At 56.4% G+C, this 24,688-nt stretch overlaps 13 protein-coding genes across 13 annotated transcripts; 7 read left to right on the top strand and 6 right to left on the bottom strand.

Annotated features, from left to right (window-relative positions):
• Positions 1-7: 7 nt before the first annotated feature.
• Positions 8-1,463, top strand: L969DRAFT_92957 (uncharacterized protein; the record flags this gene model as incomplete). The annotated part of the gene is made up of 5 exons (XM_014714814.1): positions 8-475; positions 534-647; positions 704-845; positions 897-1,059; positions 1,109-1,463. The coding sequence occupies 5 exons, from the start codon at positions 8-10 to the stop codon at positions 1,461-1,463; spliced, it is 1,242 nt and encodes a 413-aa protein (XP_014570300.1).
• A 179-nt stretch (positions 1,464-1,642) lies between these two features.
• On the top strand, positions 1,643-3,437 carry L969DRAFT_92956 (uncharacterized protein; the record flags this gene model as incomplete). Its single annotated transcript, XM_014714813.1, has 6 exons — positions 1,643-1,654; positions 1,703-1,870; positions 1,920-2,192; positions 2,243-2,335; positions 2,384-2,942; positions 3,001-3,437. 6 exons carry the CDS (start codon positions 1,643-1,645, stop codon positions 3,435-3,437), a joined length of 1,542 nt encoding a protein of 513 aa, XP_014570299.1.
• An 80-nt stretch (positions 3,438-3,517) lies between these two features.
• L969DRAFT_92955 (uncharacterized protein) lies at positions 3,518-4,216 on the bottom strand (the record flags this gene model as incomplete). Its single annotated transcript, XM_014714812.1, has 3 exons — positions 3,518-3,838; positions 3,898-3,975; positions 4,031-4,216. 3 exons carry the CDS (start codon positions 4,214-4,216, stop codon positions 3,518-3,520), a joined length of 585 nt encoding a protein of 194 aa, XP_014570298.1.
• Positions 4,217-4,294: 78 nt separating this feature from the next.
• L969DRAFT_44596 (uncharacterized protein) lies at positions 4,295-6,611 on the top strand (the record flags this gene model as incomplete). The annotated part of the gene is made up of 6 exons (XM_014714811.1): positions 4,295-4,553; positions 4,593-5,699; positions 5,755-5,968; positions 6,018-6,159; positions 6,206-6,484; positions 6,537-6,611. The coding sequence occupies 6 exons, from the start codon at positions 4,295-4,297 to the stop codon at positions 6,609-6,611; spliced, it is 2,076 nt and encodes a 691-aa protein (XP_014570297.1).
• A 713-nt stretch (positions 6,612-7,324) lies between these two features.
• Positions 7,325-9,022, bottom strand: L969DRAFT_92953 (uncharacterized protein; the record flags this gene model as incomplete). Its single annotated transcript, XM_014714810.1, has 2 exons — positions 7,325-8,793; positions 8,842-9,022. The coding sequence occupies 2 exons, from the start codon at positions 9,020-9,022 to the stop codon at positions 7,325-7,327; spliced, it is 1,650 nt and encodes a 549-aa protein (XP_014570296.1).
• A 270-nt stretch (positions 9,023-9,292) lies between these two features.
• Positions 9,293-11,434, bottom strand: L969DRAFT_22364 (uncharacterized protein). Its single transcript, XM_014714273.1, has 2 exons — positions 10,622-11,434; positions 9,293-10,568 (listed from the first exon to the last, which is right to left on the bottom strand). Exons 1-2 carry the CDS (start codon positions 11,033-11,035, stop codon positions 9,366-9,368), a joined length of 1,617 nt encoding a protein of 538 aa, XP_014569759.1. The 5' UTR covers positions 11,036-11,434; the 3' UTR covers positions 9,293-9,365.
• L969DRAFT_45177 (uncharacterized protein) lies at positions 11,407-11,715 on the top strand (the record flags this gene model as incomplete). The annotated part of the gene is made up of 1 exon (XM_014714809.1): positions 11,407-11,715. The coding sequence occupies one exon, from the start codon at positions 11,407-11,409 to the stop codon at positions 11,713-11,715; it is 309 nt and encodes a 102-aa protein (XP_014570295.1).
• On the bottom strand, positions 11,505-12,449 carry L969DRAFT_85542 (uncharacterized protein). Its single transcript, XM_014714808.1, has 3 exons — positions 12,298-12,449; positions 12,090-12,240; positions 11,505-12,021 (listed from the first exon to the last, which is right to left on the bottom strand). Exons 1-3 carry the CDS (start codon positions 12,354-12,356, stop codon positions 11,719-11,721), a joined length of 513 nt encoding a protein of 170 aa, XP_014570294.1. The 5' UTR covers positions 12,357-12,449; the 3' UTR covers positions 11,505-11,718.
• Positions 12,420-14,775, top strand: L969DRAFT_85539 (uncharacterized protein). Its single transcript, XM_014714807.1, has 8 exons — positions 12,420-12,937; positions 12,987-13,103; positions 13,153-13,240; positions 13,290-13,406; positions 13,462-13,528; positions 13,575-13,798; positions 13,846-14,301; positions 14,351-14,775. The coding sequence occupies exons 1-8, from the start codon at positions 12,543-12,545 to the stop codon at positions 14,480-14,482; spliced, it is 1,596 nt and encodes a 531-aa protein (XP_014570293.1). The 5' UTR covers positions 12,420-12,542; the 3' UTR covers positions 14,483-14,775.
• On the bottom strand, positions 14,543-16,472 carry L969DRAFT_44752 (uncharacterized protein; the record flags this gene model as incomplete). Its single annotated transcript, XM_014714806.1, has 8 exons — positions 14,543-14,632; positions 14,683-15,017; positions 15,071-15,784; positions 15,838-15,918; positions 15,973-16,161; positions 16,203-16,236; positions 16,292-16,384; positions 16,440-16,472. 8 exons carry the CDS (start codon positions 16,470-16,472, stop codon positions 14,543-14,545), a joined length of 1,569 nt encoding a protein of 522 aa, XP_014570292.1.
• On the top strand, positions 16,213-17,872 carry L969DRAFT_22360 (uncharacterized protein). The gene is made up of 11 exons (XM_014714272.1): positions 16,213-16,792; positions 16,842-16,848; positions 16,905-16,929; positions 16,985-17,029; positions 17,085-17,249; positions 17,305-17,327; positions 17,380-17,492; positions 17,548-17,607; positions 17,659-17,687; positions 17,737-17,764; positions 17,802-17,872. The coding sequence occupies exons 1-11, from the start codon at positions 16,654-16,656 to the stop codon at positions 17,852-17,854; spliced, it is 687 nt and encodes a 228-aa protein (XP_014569758.1). The 5' UTR covers positions 16,213-16,653; the 3' UTR covers positions 17,855-17,872.
• A 28-nt stretch (positions 17,873-17,900) lies between these two features.
• L969DRAFT_15744 (uncharacterized protein) lies at positions 17,901-21,266 on the bottom strand (the record flags this gene model as incomplete). Its single annotated transcript, XM_014714248.1, has 5 exons — positions 17,901-18,039; positions 18,094-18,949; positions 19,003-19,349; positions 19,401-19,467; positions 19,523-21,266. 5 exons carry the CDS (start codon positions 21,264-21,266, stop codon positions 17,901-17,903), a joined length of 3,153 nt encoding a protein of 1,050 aa, XP_014569734.1.
• Positions 21,267-21,897: 631 nt separating this feature from the next.
• L969DRAFT_44629 (uncharacterized protein) lies at positions 21,898-24,656 on the top strand (the record flags this gene model as incomplete). The annotated part of the gene is made up of 3 exons (XM_014714805.1): positions 21,898-23,009; positions 23,063-23,375; positions 23,427-24,656. 3 exons carry the CDS (start codon positions 21,898-21,900, stop codon positions 24,654-24,656), a joined length of 2,655 nt encoding a protein of 884 aa, XP_014570291.1.
• Positions 24,657-24,688: the final 32 nt, after the last annotated feature.

Below are 24,688 nucleotides of genomic sequence, written 5' to 3'. Positions count from 1 at the left end.
CGGCGGCATGGAGGTCGAAGTGCGGCCGCTGCCCCCCGACAAGCCAGCGTCGAGGGAGCTGAGCAGCACCACTGACTTTGTGGCCGGCTGGCTCGGTGGTGCCCTCGGCATCCTCATCTGCAATCCACTCGAGGTCTACAAGATCAGACTGCAGACCTCAGTCCCTTCGTCGTCCCGCGTTGGCTCAGGCAGGCTACCGGCTTCGCTGCCTCACCAACAGAGCTTGACCTCGTCAGGCGAGATATCCTCACGGGTCTTGTTGAGTCAGAGCACGCCAATCGCTTCCGGTACCAGTGCGACGTTGACCGCAGCCCGAGCGTCCGTGAGACCGACACTGCGCGCACTGTGGGAGCAGGAAGGCTGGCGCTTCCTCACCGCCGGAGCTGCAGCGCCCATCCTCGGACTCGCATTCATAGACTCTGCATTTTTCGGCATATACGGCCGTGCGATGTCCCAATTGTCCCAAGATAGACAGGTCCGCCACGCTCGATCTGCTCGTGATGTCCCTTCGCTGATGACATGGCCATGCAAAGGATCCCGCAATGCTCAGTCGCGTCTTTGTCGCAGGCGCGACGGCAGGGGCATGTTGCGCCCTCTTGCAAACGCCCGTCGAAGTCGTCAAATGTGCAGCGCAAGCCGAGCCAAAGGTGCCCACTTCGCTTCAACGATCCGTTATTGAGCTGACATGGAAACGATCGCAAAGCCACCACCGGGGCGAACGGCACTCGGCACATTCGGCATTGCCAGGATGATCTTTGCGCGCGACGGACTGCGCGGCTTCTACGTGGGCGGCCTCGTGACAGGCGTCAGAGATTCCATCTCATCCGGCATCTTCTTCTGGGCATGTGAGCGTTGGCCTTGATGCACCGACATCGATGATCTGATGAGCTAGCCAGACTTTGCCATCCGGCGCACACTCAGAGGCGACAAGGCATTCGAGCCTTCGCCGACGTCGTCGGCGCAGGACTCGCCCGCCAGTCCGACCTCTCCAGCCGAGCTAGGCAGGATACTACTATCGGGCGCCATAGCGGGCACACTTGCTGCCGTCGTTCCCTATCCGTACGTCATCCCGTGATATCTGGCTACGAGCTAATTCTGAACGCTCCAGCCTGGATATCGTCAAAACGAGGCTACAGGTCGCGGGAGCACAGCCACACGCTCCAAATCAGGCCCCGAAGCTCTCGATAAGGCAAGTTGCCAATCAGATCTACCGCGAATCGCAGCAAGCCAGGTCGTCTGGCTACACTCACAACCGGACCTCATGGATGTTCAGACTAGCCAATCTACGCTATCCCACCAACGAACTCAATAGACAGCAGCTCTATGCGCGCATCACGGGTCTCAAGGGTCTCGCGCGAGGTCTCAAGCCGACGATGGTCAGCTCCGCCGCGGGGAGCGCGGTTACGATTGGCGTCTTCGAGGTCGCTTGTTACATGTTGTCTCAGCAGAATGTTGCTGTATAATACCATGCACCTAGACTTGGAGAGCGAGCCCGCCTGCGTGCCGGGACCAGCTCCGAGCATGCTGTGATCTGAGCCTCCTCGGGGTCCCTCCGCCTTCGGATCCAATTTGTACGCGAAGTCAAAAATTGTCAACTTGTCAATTATTGCGCTCGACAGACTCGTCAGGCTCCGATAAAGCAATGGCTCGTCGGGTGCGTGCTCCCCATATACTGTTACCATCTTGCTGAAGTCGAGGACAGCGCAAGACCAGGACACACCTGCTCAACGCGCCTCCTGCAGCGGTCAACGGCAAGAATGCGATACCAAAGTCTTTCGTCGTCGTCTCTGGGGAAGTGGGCTCTTCGGCGCAACAGCTCGTGAGAGACATTCGCAAGATACTCGAGCCCAACACTGCTTCCCGGCTAAAGGTGCATCATCATGCACGCGCTCTGTAGACGTGCTCATCAAGCTTGACAGGAGCGAAAAAGAAATCGACTACGAGATTTTATCGCCATGTCGGGACCTTTGGGTGTCAGCCATCTGATCGTCCTATCGCAGAAGCTCGACGATCTTGATATGCCAGAGACTGCGCTCGCTGGCTCGATCGCAAATGTCAATCTGCGCCTGTCACGCCTGCCGCGAGGTCCGACGCTGAGCTTCAAAGTCCTGCGATATGCCCTCATCCGGGACGTCCTCAACATGTCCCGAAGACCGCGCAGTCCAGGCGCAGAATATGCGACCGAGCCCATGGTGAGCATGTCTCCTCTGGCAGTCGCATATGCTTACATGACATCTCCCAGCTTATCCTGAACAATTTTGGAGGAGAAGACAAGCATCTCCAGCTGATGACGACCATGTTTCAAAATCTCTTCCCGCCAATACAAGTCCATACTGTGAGTCTGCTGCTAGTCCCACTTTCAATATGCTCACTGGGTGATCAGATGCATCTGACACAAGCCCGACGCGTCCTCTTGCTGTCTTACAATGCTACCACCCGAACTATCGAGCTTCGCCACTATCTCATCACTGTCAGGCCGTTAGGTATCTCTCGTCCGATTCGCAAGATCGTGCAAGGCGCAGCAGCGCATAACAGGATGCGAGCGAGCTCTGTCGCGTCGGATAACCTTACCGGCCTCAATCGGCCGCGCAGAGTCGTCAGCCTCGCCAGCGCACACGATATATCGGACTATGTACTTCAGCGAGCAGGTCTCAGCGAGAGTCCTGTTCGCGAGGGCACGCCTTCGTCCGTAGGCACAGGCGGGTTCGATGCAGCCATCTCTTCTGCCTCCGAAGCGTCATCAGACGAGGAGGATCCCGACTCAAAGGCGGTCTCTCTGCCACAAGACTATGTCGGGCGAGGTAACCGTCGCAGCGAGAAGCGGGCTATCAAGCTCACCGAACTCGGACCAAGGCTCGAGCTGGGCTTGACCAAAATCGAAGAGGGCGTCACGGGCGCTGGCAGCAAAGGCGAGGCAGGCAGCGTACTCTTTCACGAGCTGGGTAGGTCGCGCCATACTGTAACAAGATGCTAATGATGGCTGACGATGACACTATACAGTCCACAAGACCAAGAAGGAGGCAGCAGACATTGCTCGTTCGCTTGCCGAACGCCGGAAGCTGCGAACGGAGCGGCGCACAGAGCAAGAAGCCAACGTTGCCCGCAAGAGGGCTGCACAAGCAGAGCTCAAGGCGGACAAGAGAAAGGCAAAGAATGGCGACACAGCCGAACAGAACGATGCCGGCGCAGATGGCGCGGACGTTAGCGAAAGCGAAGACGAACAGGAGCTTGTCGATGGCGCGGCGGATCAAGTAGAGGAAGAGAACGAGTTCGCTTATGAGGATCAATTCGACCTGGCTGCGCTCGGCGATGATCGATCAGACGAGGAAGACCTCTTCGACGTTCCCGACGAGGAGGAGCCCGTACCGGACAGTGGTGCGGAACAGCCAGGCGGGGAGCCCTACGATGCTCGTCAGACGAAGAGGACAAAAGCTTAGCCAAACTAGTGTTGTTGTCGCGAATCTATGGTCGTCCTGCAGACAAAGGCTGTACAACATGCGGCTCAATTTCATTTGGGTCAAGCAGTACGATAGATGAGATGTAGTCCCGAATCGGTTGAGACAATCTTGCTCGTCATCTCGCCTGGCTGGAGAGCAAAGGCGGCGTCTTCGAACGGCTTCTGCATCGCGCCCCTGCCGAAGCTGCCGAGCGCGCCAGCCTGAGCGTGAGAGGAGCAATCCGAATGCACGAGGGCAAGCTGTTCGAACAAGGCCCGGTCTGGCTTGGGGTTGGGTACACTCGCGCCTTCGTCAGAGGGACCGGTCGAGCCAGGCACGAGTTCACGGTAGTGCCCTGCAAGAATCTCGTAGGCTTCTTCGGTGGTGCGCGTCACGTGTGACTGCTCGAAACTGTCAGCGTCCGCTCACTGGAGCACAAAATTGTGGAGACTGCGCTTGCCTCTTTCCACGAAGACGGTCTGCGCGAGCCGCGGTGCTTGATGAGCAGATGACTCGCGCTGATCTTCTCAGACGACTGCTTCCGAGTCCGAGCGATGAGCGCACACCAAAGCTGAGACCATGCTTGCGCGTACTGAAGGGACCTTTGGCGCTGGCTTCCCGCCCGTGAGCAGCTCGGCACCAGGCAGACTTGCGATCTGTTCCCTGGATAGCTGAGGAGGAGCTTCCCAAAGGGACTCGTTCGTCACGCTCGAGCGAAAGTAGGGTCGCTGGTGCGTTCGAGAGAAGTAGACACCCCATTCCTTGGAAGGGTCTGCCATCCCCTTCAGGCGAGCGTGGGCGTTGTACGTGTTCGGTCGAAGCTTGAGTTTTATTTCGACCCGCTTCGGGCAAACGCGATGAAAAGAGGGGGACAGCACCCAACACGCGCACACTGGAACTGCAGCAGTCCAGACTGGCAGTCTGACTGGGGAAGTAATCCGTCTTGCAAGACTCGGGACTGCCCACAGAGGACAGAGCTCGGCCACGGCTGCCAATCGTTCATCGATCATGCTGTGTTTCGTCGCCATCAGCCCTCGCGGGAAAGCCTAAAGGCGGCGATCCGGAATCGCGACGGCAGTCAGAGCGACTCAGATTGCCTACAACACCTTCCCTCTGGTATCACTGCAACAGCCTCCCCTTGACGGTCAGGTTGAGGCGCAAAGATGAGCAAGACCCATCAACAGTGGAGCAAGGTTGCTTCCTCTATCGGCTTTAGGCCCACGCCCGCGTCTGGATCCTCTCTGCTCGCCGTCGTCAAGACATGGTCGCCTCAGACGCCCACATCTGGCTCTCTACCGAGCAATCAGGCGTACCTTGCGCTGTCGAGCTCAGGTCTGTCAGATCTCTCGTTGTCGGCCTTTTCGACGGAAGCGGCTCCCAATAGCTACATTCACCCAGAGTCAGCCGATCAGACGAGAACGACTTCTGTTGGAGGGCGCTCGCTCGACTTCTTCGATTCGGCTGCTCCTCTTGAGGGCAGTGGATCTGCAAGCGTCCATGCATCGGTATCGAGATCGCGGAGACGTCATGCCAGCCCTTCACGGCGGCAGGTTCCAGGAGTCAACCGCACCAGCGGTCTCTCGAGCCTTTTGAGTTATGTAAGACCAGCTAGCGTGTCTCTGCCGGTCTGCGCATTTTTTGATGGACAGACCGAGTCAAGTCACTCCTACACCACCTTGCCGCCCTCCGCGCGGTTTGCCGCCGGCACACATTCGCAGAGCAAAGCTCTTCCAAACCAATTGCTTCAAGTCTCATATTCTTCAGCTTCAGCGTCCTTGCAGGCGCCTTATTCACCCGCCGGTCCCGCATCATCATTGCACGACAGCGGTCTAGATGGCGGCGCCAGAAGGACCGGACGGGGGGTAGACTATAGTTCCGGCCCAAGCTACTTATCTGGCGTCTTCTCTGGCGCAGGTCTGTTGCCCAGCAAGCGATCATATATCTTCTCGCACGGCGCCTACGGCATACCCAAACACGGACATCAGCAAGCAGGCACAGGCGGCTCAGGGAGGGGTCCGCGAATTAGTCACCCTCTTTACCCGAATACGTCCCAGGGTGCCGCTGGCGAGCTGAAATCGCAGCGCGATCGAGCCTACACCTCGCCTACTAAGACGGCAAGAGAGGATGTCGGGCTCAGCGTGCAGGTGGGCGAAGACGCCTACTTTCTCCGCACGGATTCGCTCGGTGTCGCCGACGGCGTTGGCGGTTGGTCTGGTCACAAGGGGGCAGATCCTGCACTTTTCTCGCGCAAGCTCATGCATCGTGAGCTTGATGCTCTCTATAAGCGAAACACTTGAAGCTAACTTTGCTATCCCAGACTGCTCATCCGAGATGGCACGATATGATGATATTGAGGATGAGATGTTTTTGCAGTATTACGACGTCGATCCCGTGCAAGTGCTTCATCGTGCCTCCGAGAGCTGTCTATCCGAAGCGAGAGAGGAAGGAATTATAGGAAGCTCGACCGCTCTGCTCGCTATCCTGCGCAATGACGAACTGCGCCTCGCCAACGTGGGCGACTGCTGCTGCTCGTAGGCTACCTCGAATCGTGCGCCTAGCACTAGCTGACGAGCCTCACAGGATTATAAGAGGCCAGGATTACATCTTCCGGTCAGAGGAGCAGCAACACTCGTTCAATTTTCCGGTACAGATTGGCACAAACTCGAAAGATACGCCCCTCAAAGACGCGCAATCGTTCACAGTCAAGGTGCAAAAGAACGATGTACGGTCTTCCGGAAAGCCGAAAGTGCCGCTGACAGGGAGCGCAGATTGTCATACTATCGTCGGACGGTCTGGTCGATAATCTGTTCGACGAAGATATTCTCGAAGAGGTCCTCCGCTTCGCGCACTATGCTCCTGCTGCACCCACGCCAACAGAAGTGCCTCGGCATGGCAATGAAGCAAAAAGCGCACAACTCAATCTGCTCAGATTTTCGCCTCAGGCAGTCAGCGAGGCGCTATGCAGTCGTGCAAAGGCAGTCAGCGAGGACCAGAGAGCGGTCAGCTCGCCCTTCCAACAGCGCGCAATGGAAGAGGGCATTCACTATGTGCGCTAGTCCTTGATATGCGAACGAGAGCTGACTGTCTCCTCTGATACAGGTCGGAGGGAAAAATGACGACATTAGTGTACTTGTCGCTGTCGTGGGTGACTCGGAAGACAGTGCAGTATGTTAGTATTGCTCGCAAGATTGATCAATTGACTCGAGCAAGCAGGACCGCAGATGATCGAATCGTATGCTTCGAAGTATGTCAATATGTTGTATTGGATTTGCTTGACTTGCCAGCATTACCCAAGCGTGTGCGATGGACACCTCATTTGCAGGCCAGCGTGATCGCCCTGCATGGCAGACCGGCCTGGTTGGCTTCATCGCATAAAAGATTGTAGCTGCAGTGACACACTGGGTAGCGATGCCTCGTTGAGATGGCCAAGGCAGGTCTTAGCAAGAAGGGCGAGCGTCTGCGTTCCCAATGAAACGAAAAAGGCTCAGAAGTGGGGCAAAAGGTTAGGACACCTTGTGACAGGTCGAAGAGATTGCTAACTATCCTAAAGGATAGAGAGACGGTTTGGTTTAGTTTGCAATAAGCAGTTCAGCGAGACTCGGTGGTGACCTCATCGTCGTCGCTAATGCCCGAGCATAAGAATGTTATGAATTTGAGATTTACACTTATAAAGGCGCCCTTCTCTTGCGGACAAAACTTTGTCGCGCGATAATAACAGTCTGCGACCACTTCGGAACGCCTCGCTAGGTCATGGCCGCCCTTATCAGCATCTTCAGCGCTCACCCGTAGAAAGATTGGACACTGTATCAAGTCAATGCAAGGGAACGTCACATTTGGTGTTAAGTAACGACAACAACAAGCTATATAACGACGTTCGCAACTTCCTTTCATGTAGCCCGCTCGAGCGGCTTTGGCCAGGCGCGCTCGACGTCCGTCACCAGCGAATCCGACATGACTTCGAGGCGCATCCAATCTGCCTCTTCTTCGAGCATCTTATTCAGAGAATATCCGCAGATGCAGGTATTCTTCATTATATTCTGCACATCGTCGGTCGTTGTGATGCTGCCTTTCCGAGGATCTTTGGCTGCATAGACTGGCAGTACGAGCGATTCGAGCATGCAGCAGCAGCTCGCAATCGAGATCGCCTTCTTGATCTTGAGCACTCTTGGCTTGTTCTGTGCGTTCAGATATCGCACCTCGATGGCCAACTCGTGCGTGATTCTTATCGGAGTCTGTGTACCAGGCTGGGTGCTCGGTCGCAAGAGATTGTCATTTGGTATCCTCGAGACATGCTTGATCGAATACTCTTCGCTGGCGTCGAGATCTGCAAGGTGTGGACCAATGGAAGCATTGCGAGCTGCCCGCTTAAGCTCTCGGCCGCGCCGTGCATTGGCGCTGAGACTCGGACCTCCGTTTGCAAGATATTCGTGCGTTGGCGACGAGGGACGCGTCGCGTGTGGCGAGACACCGCGACTGCCAGCGGGCGAGGCCGAGGCTCGGCGATGCTGGGAGACGCTACGATTCCGGTTGCGAGCAGCTTCTGCAAGCTCGGTAGCAAAGCGCTCTGCCGTGTCGTCCTCGTCGTCATAGCCGTTCAGTGCAAGGGCAGAGGGCACTCGACGGGGCAGGTCGGGTACAGGCACTGTCGTGGGAGAGGCATCGGACTGGGCGTGTTCTGAGACCCCGTCAAGCCTGATGAGCGGCCGCCGGATAGTAGCAGGATGTAGTATTTTGTTTGCTGGCGGTGCCGGCGCTCCAAACACAAAGTAGCGCAAAGGCGTCAACTCGAAAGCTTGGTCGATATAAGCCGACACAGACATCAGGGTGACATCGGTCGGGGGCGAAGGTAGCGACAGTGAGAATAGCACGAGCCCAGATATTGTCAGATGCTCCGCCGTGACAGCGATATTGTACGGGCCCAACTCGTCTGTGTACTCTTCAATATTAAGCGTCAGGCCGGGCGGCGCATCTGTTGGACCGGCTGGATTGCTGATCATCTGACAGTAACGCTCCGCAGTGAGATCGGAGCCGAGCGCGCCCATGCTTCGGGCATTGACTGTGACTTTTGAGATGATCTTGCCATGTCGACACCGCTCATGGCAAGGTACGCTCGCAGGCACGACGAACGTATAGGCAAAGACATGCGTGCCCTTGTCGAGCGCACCTGGGGTGATGACGAGCTTCTGCTGCCAGAGAATGGCACGGTCATGCGGTCTGTCGGGTACGTACAAGTCGGCCGTGATGATGAGTTTGACTTCGAGACCGTCCTTGAGGTCTCTGCTCTTTGGCAGCGTCAAAGTGATCTCGCCCTGCAGTATCGTGTCTTCTGAAGGCTCTGTGTGTCTAGCTATCGGATCTGTGCTGCGTTGTGAGCTCTCATGTGGAGGCTCTATGTGAAACGTACCTGTCGGATGCAAAAACAGCATGGGCGGGTTGATGGCCAGCTTGAGCTTGGGCACATCGAACAGCATCTCCGCAAGCTTAGCAGTTGCGCGAGCTTGCAAGCTGCTAGTTCTTACTTGGTCAAGCGCAAAGCTCGACCTCCGTCTGAACGGTCTCTCAAAGGCTTGCTGACAGCTAAGCATCAGCGTCACTCTTCTTCTGCGTAGATAGGTCAGTGCTCACGCAGATCGACTTCTTATCCCTGTGTCCGCCTTGCGCTGGCCTCTGATGACTCGGCGAGCATGACTAAGCGATCGAGCCCCCCCCTTGATTTGTGACTCGCCGAGACGCGAAAGCTTTCGAGTCACGCTGCCACGTGCACGCTTTGCTTGGCCTCGAGTCACGCAAAATGTGCAGTAGAATCTTGAACGTGGTGCATTAGAGAATAATGGTACAGGACAAAGAAGTTTGCGACATATACAGAGCACTGTTCAAGTTCGTCTATACGCCGAATGAGATGCGGAGATTCCATCGAAATTGAATGATTTAGACAATATTGCGTTCCTTGTCCCATGCTTGCTTCTGAGCATCATGCTCGTGGCCCGGTCCTGTCATGGCACTCTGTGAGACATTGCTTTCCTCAGCTTCGCCGCCTGATCGTGCTGCGCCCGTGCCGGGAGCGGCACCGCCTGCAGCTGTTTTCTCGCCTTCACCGTCGATCTGGGTGCCACTTGAATCGTCGCTGTCACCCTCTGGATTGTAATTGCCCTCGAGGTCTCGGTTGACGTAAGCAAAGTCATAGCAGAATTCGTTGCACTGATCCTCGTCCATGCCGATGATCTCTGCGTCTTCCGATGCGCGGAAGTGCATACCCGGGATGAGATTGATGACAAACATGACGAGGAAGGTACCAATAGCGGTCCAGCCAAAGGCGACAAAGATCCAGTAGATCTGCTTGTAGAGCTGCTTGTAATTCTGATCGAGCCAACCGCCTTCGATTTGCAAGTAGCCATCGTTGGCGGCGACGCTGGCTTGAGCGAACAGACCGGTCAGGAAGAGACCAACGGCTCCAGCGACTGCGTGGACCGCGAAGATATCGAGAGCATCGTCGAACTTGAATTTGGCCTTCAAGCTCGTAAGCATGTTGGAGATAGCGGCCGCGATCACGCCGATGAGTAGCGAAGCGGGCGCACCAACGAAGCCTGCAGCTGGGGTGATGGCGACCAGGCCCGAAATAGCACCCGTGCAGAATCCGATGACGCTGAGCTTCTTCTCGAGACGGTAGTCCATGAGCATCCAGATCAGACCGCCGCCCGCACCTGCCAGGTTGGTGTTGAAAATGGCGAGAGATGCCTTGAGGTTGGCAGCAAAGGTCGAGCCACCGTTGAAACCGAGCCAGCCGACCCAAAGGAAGACCGTGCCGAGCACGACATGAGAAGTCGAATGGGGACGGAAGGCAAGTCTTGGCGTGCCAAAGCCTCTGCGTTGGCCTAGGAAGAGCGAGTAGACCAGGCCGGTCGTGCCTGAGCAGATTTCGACAGGACCACCGCCAGCGTAATCTAGCACGCCAGCTTTGTAGGCCCAGCCCATGGGCGACCAGATCTGACGCGCGATTGGGCAATAGACGACGGTCGACCAGCAGAAGACGAAGAGAGCCACAGGCGCGATTCTGCCTCTTTCGGCAGCTGCGCCAATTGCAATCGCAGGCACGAGTGCCGCAAACTGTAGTTGGTAAAGGCAATATGTGATCTGCAAGCTCAGTCAGCACGAGTGCGGCGCACGAGCGGGCGCCACAAGCTGACCTGAGGAATCTTGTTATTCGCCTGGGCAACAGGCTGTTCGAGGACATTTTGGAGACCAAAGAAATGCAAGCTGCCAAACACTGGGCCGCTCGAGGTTGAGAATGCAAGCGAATAGCCCCAGAAGAACCACTGAAAGGCCATCGTGGCTGTACAGAGCAAAGTGACGAGAAGCATCGAAAGCGCGTTCTTCCGCCTGACAAGGCCCGAATAGAGGTAGCCGAGTCCAGGAATCATGATCCAGACGAGTGCAGTGCAAGTGAGGACCCAGGCGATGTCACCTGGCGAAAAGGCGGCGATCGTACCATCGGCCTGTGTGGTGATGAGGTCCGTTCCGTTGGAGGTCAGGAAGGTCGCCTGGTCGGCCGTAGTGACCTGTGGTGGAGTGGAGATGACGCCATAAGTGATGTTGACCATCTCTGCGAGTCTGTCGGAGTGGCTCGGAACGGTCTTGGCAGATTTTCGCTAGATGAGCTTTTGAGGGCTGCTACCGCTCTACGCGGAACCCGACCGGCTGTCAGTCAGGCAGAGCGATGCTGGCTACCTGATCCGGTGTGGGTACTACTAGCCAAGACAGCGCTATGCGGCCAAGAGATGCGCAATCTTTGTCTACTTGAGTTTCAATTGACGGGCGGCGGGGCGGAAGCGGAGGTGACCGAGGTACCGAGGGCAAAGCTGAAACGCCGAAGAAGGCTGCTCTGGCCTCAAGGCGCTAATGGAGCAACGCTTCTCAGCGTCCTGAGCGAGGGTGAGCTGCTGCCGTGAATGGGCTCTGCAGTCAGTATGATATGCTTGGACTGGTGCCCAACGACGTCACACCTCCCCGCGCGCTATCATTGCCGTTCAAGGAATTCACGATAAGCCAATTGCTTGTCGATCCAACGTGGCTACGCTCGATTGTTACTCAAAGGCCACGTGGGGCTCCTTGCTCGTGTGAGCGGACAAGCATCGAGCGGGATCATGCCAAGCCTTCAGGAGATCCAGAAGTAGATGAAGTATCTTTGTTAGCCGTCGAATACGATGATGTTACATTGCTACGCTGCAATGCATGCTCTTTTTTTTCGGCTTCGGCAGGGTACGCACTAGAGTACGCTTGAGCATCATTGAGACAAGTCGACCAGGCCTCGTCCGAACGTCTGCGTGTCGGTGAGCGCAATGTCCTTGCTCACGTTGGGCTTGGCCTGGGCGACGATGAGGTAGGTCGCACTCAGGAGAAGTATGATGGCGCCCTCGCCAGTGGCAGTGGCATAAGATTGATCGAGGTCGGCATCCTCGACAGTGAACTTGGTACCATCGATAGAGAAGCTCCCCTTGGACGAGGCACTCTGACCCGACCTCTCGACCTCTAGCTTGTTGGCGAGCACGATGTCGATCAAGCTCTGAGCGAGCTCTGCGTCTGTGGTCTACACGCCTTGCAAGGTCAGCAACGTCCACAGATTCGAGGCAAGACTGCCTGCCTGGCTGCACTCACACTGAAGCCGGGCTTTGTGTTTGCAACGAGCTGGCCGTCCTGCTTGTCGAAGGCGCAGGCGCGTGTAAAGCGACTGTTGGAAGTCATCAGTCGCTCTTCTATCAGCTTTTCGATGTCATAGTTGCTGCCCATCGACTCTCGGGCCGCTTGACTGCAGTCGAGGCCGCGTCAGGATGCTCGCAAAGGCCCTCAACCGGAAAGAGCTCACGGGACAAAGTCATTGTTGTCTGCCTTCCGCGACTGTGTTGCCGTGCCCGTTGCTGCCATGGCTGTGTAGTGCTCCTGCCTGCTTGCTGCTGTGGCTGTTCTTCGGCGACGTGACACGCAGATCGATCTCCTCCGAGATCGCTGACATCATCGATGAGCGCGTCTTCTTCTCCTAGGAGCCCACGCGTGTCGCTTTGCTAGCCGGCTAATTCGGCTGCGCGACCCGTCTTTATAGCTTCATTCGTCATGAAGAGCCGCATCGGCCTCATCCAGCGAGTGGCCAAGCATGCTGCCCACAGTGCGCACAGACAAGCTGTTGTCGACGTCCAGCGCGGATTGACCAAGACTTACAAGGACCTCCTCGACGATTCTGTCTTGTTGGCCCGCCGCATGCAATCCAAGCACGGCCATGGTGGTCTTGCTGAAGCGCGAGTGATCAGCCTGCTCAGTCCCGGCTACCCTTGGGTCATCACCGCGCTTGCGACCTACCTCGCAGGCGGTGTCCATGTGCCACTGCTCCACACCAATCCTGCAGCTGAATGGGCCTATAATGTGAAGGACACTGGTGCGAGCATGATATGCCTGGACGGCCAGGATGGCGATCAGGTCGAAAAGGCAAGCAAGCTCATCAGCGAGCACGAGTGCGTCCTCCACCCCGATTCTCACATTCACGCTCAAGAACGAGAGCAGCGTCGAAGCTGGACAGCTGTTCAAGATCAATGAAGCAGGTCCCTCGGATGACCTACCCGAATTGACCGATGTCGCGCCGGATGCGCGGGCTTTCATATTGTATACGTCCGGCACGACGTGAGCGAGTACTACGGCGAGTGAAGCTCCTGCTCAAGGAAAGCCACAGAGGCAAGCCAAAGGGTGTCGTCTTTTCGCACGAACAGATTGCGTCTCACCTCGAGGCAATGGAAGAAGCATGGCAATGGTCGTCAAAAGTCGATGAGCTGTCGATATCGCGAGCCTCTGAACTGATGAACCGGGCAGGACAAGATACTACACTGCCTGCCACTTCACCACGCACACGGAATCGAAAACGCCCTCCTTACCGCACTTTGGGCAGGCGCAACCGTAGAAATCATGCCTCGCTTCGATCCTCAGGCGGTATGGCTTCCACGCGCATTCGAGAGCCTGTATTCATTGAGGGATGCCAACACAGATCCTTGACCGGTGGCAAGATCAACGACGGGACCTGACTCTTTTCATGGCCGTGCCGACCATATATTGTGAGTCTGCGATGTCATCCCGGGTCTGGGCTAACATATCACTCAGCTCGTCTGCTTCAGACTGCGGCAAAGGCAACGGACCAGCAGCGAAAGGATCTGCGCGCTGCATGTGACCAATTCAGGCTTCAGATATCAGGCTCTGCGCCTCTGCCTACGACAACAAAGCAACGATGGAAAGAGTTTAGCGGCTGTACACTGCTCGAACGGTACGGCATGAGCGAGACATCAATGATTCTGTCATGCGGCATCGACATCGCCACTCGCATTGACGTAAGCCACGAACGCTTGGCTCAGTGTGAGCTCAGATGGGCTCTCAGGGACACGTTGGGCACCCTATGCCCCGCCAGCAAGTCAGACTCTGGAATGAAGATCAGCAACAGGACGTCACAGATCGACTCGACACCCCTGGTGAGATCCAAATCGCCGGAGCTTCTGTTTTCAAAGAGTACTGGCAGAGGCCGGAAGCTACCGCAAAAGAGTTCACTTCAGACGGCTGGTTCAAGACGGGCGATCTAGCACAACGCTCGAGCCAATTTGATGGCTCTTACAGGATCCTCGGCCGCAACAGTACGGACATCATCAAGTCTGGAGGGGAGAAGATCAGTGCTCTGGAAGTAGAACGTGCTCTGCTCGATCTGAAGTACGTCAAGGATGCCGCAGTCGTGGCAGTGCCGGACGACAAGTGGGGCGAGGTTGTGGGCGCGGTGCTGGTGTTGACAGCGTCGAGCCAGTCCATCGATATCAAGTCTCTGAGGCAAGATTTGCGCCAAACTGTAGGTCATTTTCGATTCAGTACATAAGCCTGACTGATGTGCTGCTCAGCTGGCTGCATACAAGCTGCCCCAGAGAATTAAGATCTACGACGAGATTCCACGCAATGCAATGGGTAAAGTGCAAAAGAAGCCGCTTTCACGCACTGCTTTCCCGCCAAGCAGTCAGACAGCAAAGCTATGACAGGATGCTGCTGCAAATAGAGTGTACAACATATCACCGAAGCAGAACGACAACAGTCACTCATGCCGGGTCTGGTTTGCTCGCCTGAGGTGGTGGACAGCAGCTTCCGTCCGCACAGTCAGCCGACACGCACTGCACGTAGCATGAATCCTGGCCAAGATTGCATCAGCATAGAAGACCTCTTATGCACAGCAACTCACGTCGACTGCTTCGACTTCGCTCAGGGTTGCTAGCTGGCCGACGGTTGGCTTTGTGGGCCTTATCCTCTGCTCGCCTATTATTTCGGGCTGTATCGTGCTCGAGTGGATGCCATATGAGTGCAGCACGGTCCGAATTCGGTCACTGATCTCGACATAGTCTGTCTTCGAAGGGACAAGGACGTGTACGGATGCCACAAGTACAGATTCTGACAGAGACCAGATGTGGAGCTCGTGAACAGACACGACGCCCTGTACTTCCATGATGGCATCTCGCACGCGATCGACGGGCACTGTGCTTGGTGTCCCTTGCAGGAGTATGAATGACGCCGACTTGACTGTGAACGCAGCTAGGTCAGCCTCGTCTACACAGCAGGCGCAGGACGCTTACCCAGAGGTAAAGCGCTCGCAAAGATGATGCAGGTGATCAGGAGGGATATGGCAGGGTCAAAGTAAAAGCGGTATTGCCATGTAGACAGCCAGATGACGAGCCCGGCTACAATGACCCCAACATTGCCGAGGGCATCGCCGAGGACGTGAAGGAAGACACCACGCATATTCATATTGCCATGAGAATGTCCTGTACTCCCTGCTGGTTTTGGCCCATGTTGGTGTCCATGATCCTCCTCATCATCTGCATCTCCTCCGTTCTCGTGAACATGCGGAGAGCTGTGATCGTGATCGTGCCCGTGAGCGTGTCCATTGGACTTTGTGCGAGAGGGCAGGAATGGCGCGCGCTCCGATGAGTGTTCGTCCAGAGATTTTGAGCTTATGCTCGATCGCTTTGGCTTGTTCGGTGTATTGATAGCGCCGTAGCCGGCGGAAGGCCCTGTCTGGGAAGAGACGGAGCTGCCATATCGATGACCCTGTGCCCGGCGAACGACATTGGCTCTCGCTTCTGCAGGGTGGACGAACAGCTCGTCGTATTCGCTCTCAATGTCGTCCTGCTCATCACGCGAGCTCGAAGAGATCGAGATGGCTCTGGATCTCCTGTTGGTCATGCGACCTTCCTCGGCGATGTTTGACGCGTCCAAGGCATTGGCATGCGTCTCTGTCTGATCGGACGGACTATGGGTGTGACCGCCATGGCCACCATGCCCATGCTCTGCGCTGGATCAGCGACGTCCCAGTATCATGCTTTTTGTGAAATCAGCCTACCGTGGAAGAGGAAGAGGCCGACGACGTTGCTGAGCAGGCCGAGCGAGCCGACGATGACGACGAGCTTGGGCGAGCCGACCTCTGTTAAGCGAGCAAAATGATGAGCGACTCGGCGTCTCGAGAGTACAGACGTACCTGTGGCGTTAAAGAATCGCTCGATGGCTTCCATAAAGATGGAGAAGCAGAGAGCGAGCAGGAATACGCCGTTGATGAGAGCGCCCAAGATCTCCGCGCGCTGCCAGCCATAGGTGTACTTCGAGTCGATATCTGCCGCTGATCGTTGTGCGAGCTTGATCGCGTAGAGGGCTACGATGAGCGAGCAGACTGTGACGTCGAGCCTGAGTCAGCAAAGCAGCGAGGGAGACGCCAGGAGTAGTGCCGCTTGCCATCATTGAGCATCTGCAGATCCCGACAAGTCAGCGCCGTCGACGAGATTGATCACCAGAGGGCTCACATGAAAGCTGTCTGCCACAAGGGCGAGCGATCCGACCGCATAGCCCGTGATGAGCTCAACTAAGAGAAAGACCGTGTCGATGGCCAAGAGAATCTGCGCATGTCAGCCAAGTGGTCAGTCACCGGATGGTCGGGTCACTCGGCAGCACGCTTGCCTTGATCCTCGTCGTTCGACCCGCCATTCTGACTGTGCTCTCTGGCCTCTCAAAGCCTGCGACCGCTGAGCGAGCCAGGCACCTTTGGACTTTTGCCTCCGCCGCCGCCGCGTCACGTCTTGTCACTCGGAGTCCAACGTAGTACGTCGACTGCTCCGACCTCGTGCCGCTCAAATATGTCTGGCAAGCCCGTGACAGCAGCATCGTCATGTCGTCGCTTACTCTGTTGGTCCCCTCAGCGGACGACGGACATGTCAGAGTGACCTACGAGGAGATTCACCTTATCATTGGCAAGACGGCAGCAAAGATAAGAGATGAATTCACTCCTGATATGATGATTGCCATTGGTGCGCCTGGCTCGCATCATTGCTCCTGTACTTATCCTCTGTTCCGCAGGTGGAGGGTCAGTCATCTCGCTCTCTTGACTTGGCTTTCTCACGCGACGGTCGACACCTACAGCGGCTTCTTCCCCGCTCGTGTCCTCGTCAGTCAGCCCCTGGCCTTGCGTCGGTGCCAAACCTCACTCGTGTTGACTGCAGCGCTCCTTCCTCAAAGATTCCAAAAAGCGCAACATTCCTATACAGGTAGACCATCTGGTCGCTAGCTGGTTTCTGCGCGTGCGGTAAAACTCGCGCCCAGGCTATCGGTCTCTCGCTCTATGAGGAGCTTGGCGCGCTTGATGGCTCACTCAACGGTCCGTCGACGACCGAGGAAAAGCTTGGCAAAGAAGTCGTCCGGACCCAGTGGTTGGATCACTCCACCCTTGGCGCGCGTCCACTCATCGGTCGCAAGATCCTCATCGTTGTCCGTGTACCGAATCCGCTCCATCTTCCTGAAGCGCTCATGTACTGCCATGCAGGACGAAGTAGACGACTCGCGCACGTATGTCATCGCTCTGCCAGGTCTGTGCTGCCCGACTGAACGGAACTTTCAGAACACTGGGCTACGCAGTCACCGAGCTCCAAAAGGACGTTGAGCATCAGCTAGCCTTGCTACCGCCTGAGCGTCGCTCAGCCGTCAGGCCGACAGAGTTTGCCGTTTTCGTTGGTGCGCGCAACTTCACGCTCACCCTGTGCGAGATGGCCGTTGATGTGCCCTACAGTACACAACAAGCTCAAGGAAAAGCTCGGTAGCATCCCCGGGCATATCAAATACTTCTCAGGTCACATCAGGCTCTGACTATGGCTGACTTGATGAACTGACGCCGTCACAGGCGAGGACATAGAGGATGCATGGGTGGATGTGAGCCCCTCAGATTCAGCTCGTCTGCGAGCTGACAAGATCGTCACAGTACCCCTGGGAACAGACAGGCAAGCAGTGTATACGCTCCAACAACCTGACTGACCTCGTTGACAGATATTGTCCTGCACAACAAGCTTGCTCAGGAAGCCAGGGCACGGACAAATTGATGTTTCGTGGACATTCGCGCCAAGCATGCATTCCTTTCGACGAGTCTTAGATGACAACGCTGAGCATGTCACCCGAAGAACCCTGTATTGGCTGGCCCATTGGCCTTTCGTCCGCGCTGCGTTCAACCGTGCCGGGCACAGCAGATCCAGCTTGTGCTTTGCCGTAACCATCGTAATAGTTTGGACTGCATGCGACCGGATCAGCTACCCATTCGATGGGATGGAAGATAGGGACGGACTTGCGATACGCATGGTCCGTCCTGGGCACAGTCACAGGCGAAGTAGGCTGAGGGTTCGCCTGTCCTGTACTTGTCGCTGCTGACTTGATGCTGAGCATGTGCGAGATGGCCGGTCTATGCTCGTGCTGATGCCTCAGTGGCGGCAGATTATCGAGATGAATCAGAGGCTCCGGTTGCGCGGAGCGAGACCTTGACTTGTACACGCGAGAGATCTCATCGCCAACGCTTTTCGGTCTGAAAGGCGGGATAGGTTGTATGTCTGCCAGCTTTAACGGGCTGTGACTAGCCTGTTCATAATCTTTGGACTTTGCAAGCATTTGCGACACCTGTCCTATAGCGGTCGGCTTGGTGATAGGAGGAGCCGTCTCTTGTAGAGAGTGATCGCGTTTGTGGAGAGGACTATCGCTCGGCGGCTCAATCCGTCGCATCGCTCGGCGATGACCAGTACTTGTGGACGCAGCCTCGTCCAAGAAGCTCGTGTCGGCGTCCCCGTGCAGCGGCGCAGGCGCGTAGCGGCTTTTCTGACGATTGCGATTGCGTCGCTCGCGCTCGGCATCAGTGGCACGCGATGCGGCAGCATTGAGATCATTGATGGGAAGACCTTGTTGAAGACGGGGTAGCAGATCACTTTGGTAATCATTGAAGATGGCCGGCCTTGCAATCGGGGATGGCATGAGCAGTTCTCGTGACGTCATATGCTCGAGATCCGTCATGACATCGGTTGCTGACAGCCGCCAGATTGCGTGTGCCTGCAGCGCATTCCTACTACTGGCTTCCAAATGAGATCGGGCAGGGTCGTCCAACGCAATGAAAGGCCTCGGCTCGGGTGGAGGCTCGTAGCCTAAGGACATGGGACCTGAGGGCGCCCGCGCTATCAGCCTGATCTCTGGCTCTAGTGTCGGCGCTTACGATGAGGCTCGAGCACGAAGTGCTCGTGCGAGAGTTTCGCTCGCTTGCGATCTTGACAGGTGACGAAAGTCGCACGGTAAGCTCGCTTCTCGTCCTGCTCGAGCGCTTCTAGGTCAGCGGCCGCGTAACCGGTATGCACTGCACGCCCGACCTGCCACCGTGTCCACACCCGTCGCAGCTGCTCGTAAAGCAGGAGCTGACCTTCTTCTTCGCGGCGAATCTGAATTTGCGCCGCCGTCCGCAAACGCTCTTGCTTCTCGGTCTGGAGACGCGTCAACAGGTCCGTCAAGAGGGGATGTGTGCCTGCTTCAACTAGCTTCTGCTCATATCTGACCGTCGCGAGCAGCCTGCATCAGGCAGCGTCAGCTGAACGAACAGGCATCCGAGATTGCTCTTACTTGTGCCTTAGCGCCTCGTTCTGCTGTCGTTCCTCCTCAAGCCGCTGACGTTTACTTGAGGTTATTGCTATACGACAAGCATATCGATAAGCTCAGTCTGTCATACATATGCGACAATATACCTGAGCCTTCGCGACGGCCCTGTGCAGCACTTCTGGCACCTCGGGCGCCTGTGCGAGCCTCTCGCACATCTTCGGGGGAGGTGACACCAGTGTTCACAGGTTCGCTGTCCTCACGAGTGCTCAACGGCGAGCTTGATCGTGACTCTCTGCCTATAGAATTGCCGAAACGCGCGAGCGAGGCAGCATTGTTACGCTCGAAGGCTCTATCGAGATCGCCGAGCGTGATTGAACTGCTCGTGTGACTGATCCCATCCAATTCTTGCGTTGGGGTTGCAAGGTGCTCAAGAGATTGTCGTTTGTCTGAGTGAGGTTGCGCGGTCTGTGCTGATGCCTTTTCGTCAGAAAGCATGCTTTTGAGCGTCGAGCGCTTAGCGTTGCTGGCAGATTCGCTATATTCCGATTCCAATGAACTCAGGTCGGAAGACGAATCGCGCGGGCGGAGCGTATTCTCAGCACCCTCGGGGCGAGCGTCCGCAACAGGCGAACTGGATCCTAGAGCACTGTTTGACTTTGTACGCTTCGTGGGCAAGTCAATGCTGCCTTGCTCTGTGGCCACTTCTTCGCCTTCTGCATCGTCCTCACCGCCGCTGCTCGAGTTTGGATCGACATATACTCCCTTGGAGACCATGACAAGTGGTCTGGCTGCGACTTTGTTTGGCTGAGTTTGGTCGCTTAGACGTCGGCGAGAGCTACTTTGTTGCGTACCCGGCGCCTTCTGGGGATCTCCTCGTCGTCTGGCTGGCGCGCGCTCCCTCTGTGGAGAGCCAAATCCGCTTTTGCTCGAGGTCGATGAACGTGGACGGCTTGACTGATTGAGATCTGGCGATAAAGAGGCCGCGCTCGTGAACGCGGCGATCGAAAGAGGCGCGGGCGCCTGTGTCCGTGCGCCATTTCGGCTGGAACGAGATTTTGAAGGCGCGTTACTCGCGGCTGATGATCTGCCGCGGCTGCGACTGTCGGGCTTGCTTGATTGCCGCCCTGGTGGTATATCCGACCGCTCATCGTATTTGACGTGCGCACGCCGCCTGCGTCCTGAATGACTGCTGCCGGGCTGGTCAGATTGTTTCCTTTCGCGTCTTCGCTGTTTACGCTCGGCTCGGGTCTCAAACTTGATGTTGGCTGCTGCTGTGCGGAGGGCAGCCAGCTCACGAGAGGTGCCTTTGACGTCTTGGTCGATTTCTTCATCGGTCGACGTTTCAGAATTTGACGAGTCATCTGCCTCTTGCTCCGAGTCTGACGATGTTTCTATTTGTCCTGATCTGCTCTTGTCCTTCGATATAGACCGCGGTCGCGTGGGCACGACGGTCTGATCTGCGCTCGAAGAGGTCACAGACGTCGAGGCTGATCGAGACGAAGTAGATGTGTCTTGCCGAGACGCCTGGCTTGCTGTGGGCAATGCGTGCTCGTAAAAAGACGCGGCAGGAGCGGGCTCCATCTTGCTTATCGTCTCGGCGACGGGTGACGCCTTTTTCGTCTTAGTGCGCGATCTGGGCACGCTGCCCTCTCGCGGTACGGAGGTGCGACGAGATGCTAAGCCCGCAGGTAGCGGAACTCCCTCCACCTCGATGGGGGGCGATTGCGACTTCTTCTGAGTATAGGCAGAACTCGAGCCCTCACCAAACTTGGGAGTCAAATCATTGTATACGGCCGCATTGGATCGCAGAGCGTTCAATTCTCGGACAGATCCGCCGAGACTGCGCTTCTTGCCACCATCGTGACGGACTCGCTGGTCGGGATGAGACATTCCGCTCGTGTGGAAGACGGACAAGCTGCTCGGCGAGGGCGGCGTTGTGTCTGCGCTGCTGGCTGGCCGGGCTGACGTTGACGCTGCCGTCGACGTTGACTCAGTCAGTGTCGATACAGACGAAGCTGAGGCAGAGTCGCAGGCTGCACTCATAGCGCGCGCGTCGTCGTGCATCGTGGCGTGTCATCAGCACCATTGGCGGCGGGTCACTGTGGGGATATCAGAGCGCGTCTCCGCTGTCCAAAACCGGCGAGTTTGGCGAATTTACCTTTGCCATCGCCGCAGCGGCATTGCTTGCGCGGGATGCAATTCAGCGCTGGTTCCGATAATCTAGCCAGAGTATGGCAGAGCTTGTACCGGCCAGCCCTGATAGAAGCGATTTGCAATGCAGATAGCGTGGATGTTCTTCGTAAAGCAATTTAGCATCCTTCCACAGACTTGCCCACTCTGTCAACATTCTTTGCGACTACTTGCGGTCCGTCGCACTGGGTCGTCGACCGGTGCACACTGTGCCACTATAAACATCCTCCCTCACTCGACAGGGGCCCGGCGAAGAGCAGGACCGAGTGGGTCGAGCTGACTAGACTGATCAAGCTGCTCGCTCTGCTGCTGATCGCCCCACATTGTGACAATGGCATCGCTCATCACGACCACTCGATGCCATTGGAACGACAGCACACAGCTGGCCTTTGACCCTGTCTACGCTATGGCGTCCACGAGAGCAAAACACGCACCCGCTCGAGGTACGCAGACAGAGGCGCATACCAAATCGTGCTTTCAGCCCTCTCACGAACAGACTCGTCTGCACTTTGATGGTCTCGCCGATCGATGCCGAGCGCAAAGACTGCCGAGCGTAGTTGGGACAAATCTAGTCGAATACGCTAGCGAGCCGCACGCTGTCCAGTACGAGCCATTCGATATGTGGCCCGACGAGCCTGCATCTACTGTTACGCGTGGCACTTTGACACCGAGAACATCAGACAATGTCATCAATGGCAAGCCGGTCAGACAAAGTGACAGTCCGGCGCGACCGATTGCCGTTAAGCCTGCGTACCGCGACACGGTGCATGCAGATCCGGACACTGCGAGAGCGTTCTCGAGCTCGTACGACGATCAGCTATATGTCCCTAGACCTCATCGGCAGATCTCGTCTGAAGATGACCTGCTGTCCACTGGCAATGCCAGCGAGTTGCAGTCCGATTCTCAGCCGATAGGCAAGCCGAAGACGCGACCTGCCATGGGCTGGCTATCCAGTATGATTGCAGCAGGAAGAAGGCCAGATCGTCATTCAGGTACGCCCGAGCACCGGGAATCGATCGATTCCAACGCGTCGCTCCCCTCGCCCCTGCAACATGCACACAAGTCAATCTTGGCTAACAATGGCGCAAATGTCCTGAGCACACGTCGAGATCAACCAGACTACTTCTCTTTCAGGCGTGCCTCCGCCGATACAGCGAATGCATCGAACAGGCCAGGCACGCAGCAACGACGTTCATCTGGCCCCGAGCCAAAGACAATGGGCCCAGCCGAGCCTGGTTCTATGTTGCCGCCTCCAGTACCCAGCAAGAGGCTCAACAAGCAGGAGACCGCAGATCAAAAGAAGCAGAGCAAGGTTGTTCTCTCTGAAGGAGCAGCGGTGCACATTGTTCTCAGCGATGCCAAGACCTTTCGAAAGGTTCTCGATGATCCGATAGCATTATGGAAGTTCGGAAGATTCCTCGCCGAGCAGATGTCAGCGGAGCCGTTAGTATTCCTCTCTCAAGTGGCGTTCGTTCCTGCTGAGATCGCTGCGATAGCTTGGTTTTCTGGCTCAACTCGACACAGCTTTGCAATGATTTGAAAAGCGTCACTGCACTCACGAAGCAGCTCCATCGAGCACACGTCCCGACCTCTGCTCTGCTGGCCCTCAATCTGTCGGACTGCGAGCGGGCTACGCTGCAGCGAGATACCGATAGACTTCTGTCGCTACATGATCCATTCGCCGCCGCACGAGCAACTGCGTTTGATGTCTTGCACAAGGAGCTTTGGCCGAAATTCATCAAACATCGGCTTCAACTGCTCAATGAAGCCAAGATGCATCTCGAGTCTGCCTCGGCAAAGAGTCTGAAAGTAGGTCTGGCGTTTGCCCATTCGCTTCCTGCCTGACGTGATGCAAAATAGTACATGGAAAGCTTCTGCATCACAGACGCCTCGGCAGGCCGCTATCAGCCTATCGTAGCCTGCACAGACGCATTTGTCGTTCTGACAGGCTATTCGCGCACAGAGCTCGTCGGAAAAGACTGCCGTTTTCTGCAAGGCCCAGGGACCTCGAACGTCAGTCTTGGCAACCTCAGCCGTGCTATTGCGGGCCAGAAGCCGGTCTCGGAACTGTTGCTGAATTATACAAAGAGTGGTCAGCCCTTCTGGAATTTTCTGCGGCTGCTCCCCCTCTTTGACGAAACGGGCGCCTGTCGTCATTTCCTCGGCCATCAGATCAACGCATCAGCGCTCCTGACGGATTCTAGCGATCTGAGTACGCTTCTCCGTGACGATCTTGACGACTGCGACGATCTTGAGCTTGCTAATGCAACTGACGGCATCGACCAAACCCAGCCCACCGATCTAGCGACTCTTCATCGCGTGGCAGTTGCTGCTGCAATCAAGTCACGCATCTCCACTCTAGTGAAAGATGGACAGGTCGACGGTCGAGCGACTAGACGTCGGCCAGCATTGGCTGGCCGCTCGAGCAGCAGATATTCCGCGAAGCCGGGCGAGCTTGCTTCGCCGGACATCGAAGCAGAGCTCACGACACGCGAGACAGCTTTAGCCAGGCTTACTCTCGGCTCTGGTCAAGCGAAGGCGCCCGACGTCTCGTCCGTCAAACACCGCAATTCCCTCGATTGGAATCTGCACGGCATCGTAATTGCACAATACTCGCCAACGGACTATTCTGTAGAGGCACGTAGGCTATCGGCCAGACAATCGCGAGGCGTTTCGTCCATCTACTCCAGCGAAGCTTCACGAGCTGCGTCACGAATACCAGATACAAGCAAGATCGCACTAGAGAGTCCGCTAGAAAGCTATGTCATTGTCAACCCTTGCACGCACCGCATCACTTTCACCTCGTCGCAGTTGTGCGCCGAACTAGCACACGGCGTCGATTTCGCCAAACTGCTGAAGGCCTACAATCCTGCAAAGGTCTATCGCGACACGAGAGACGCATTTCAGAATCGTCGCAACGCAGAGATACACGCCCGTTTACGCCTACGCGACTTCGAACTACCTCGCGACGGCACCGCAACACCCTGTAATGAGCCGATCAGGGGCCAGATTAGCGGCGTGCGGCTCATCATTCGCCACTTGACCGACAAATACGGTCAAAATGGGCTCATTGTCGTCCTGTTTCAGTGACGTTGTGCTGCATGCTGTGTTGTATCATGCCC

The sequence above is a fragment of the Mixia osmundae genome (assembly GCF_000708205.1).
Source record: "Mixia osmundae IAM 14324 unplaced genomic scaffold scaffold_2, whole genome shotgun sequence".
Taxonomy (NCBI): Eukaryota; Fungi; Basidiomycota; class Mixiomycetes; order Mixiales; family Mixiaceae; genus Mixia; species Mixia osmundae.
The sequence above is the reverse complement of the archived record's forward strand: the minus strand, read 5'-3'. Positions and strand labels throughout refer to the sequence as shown.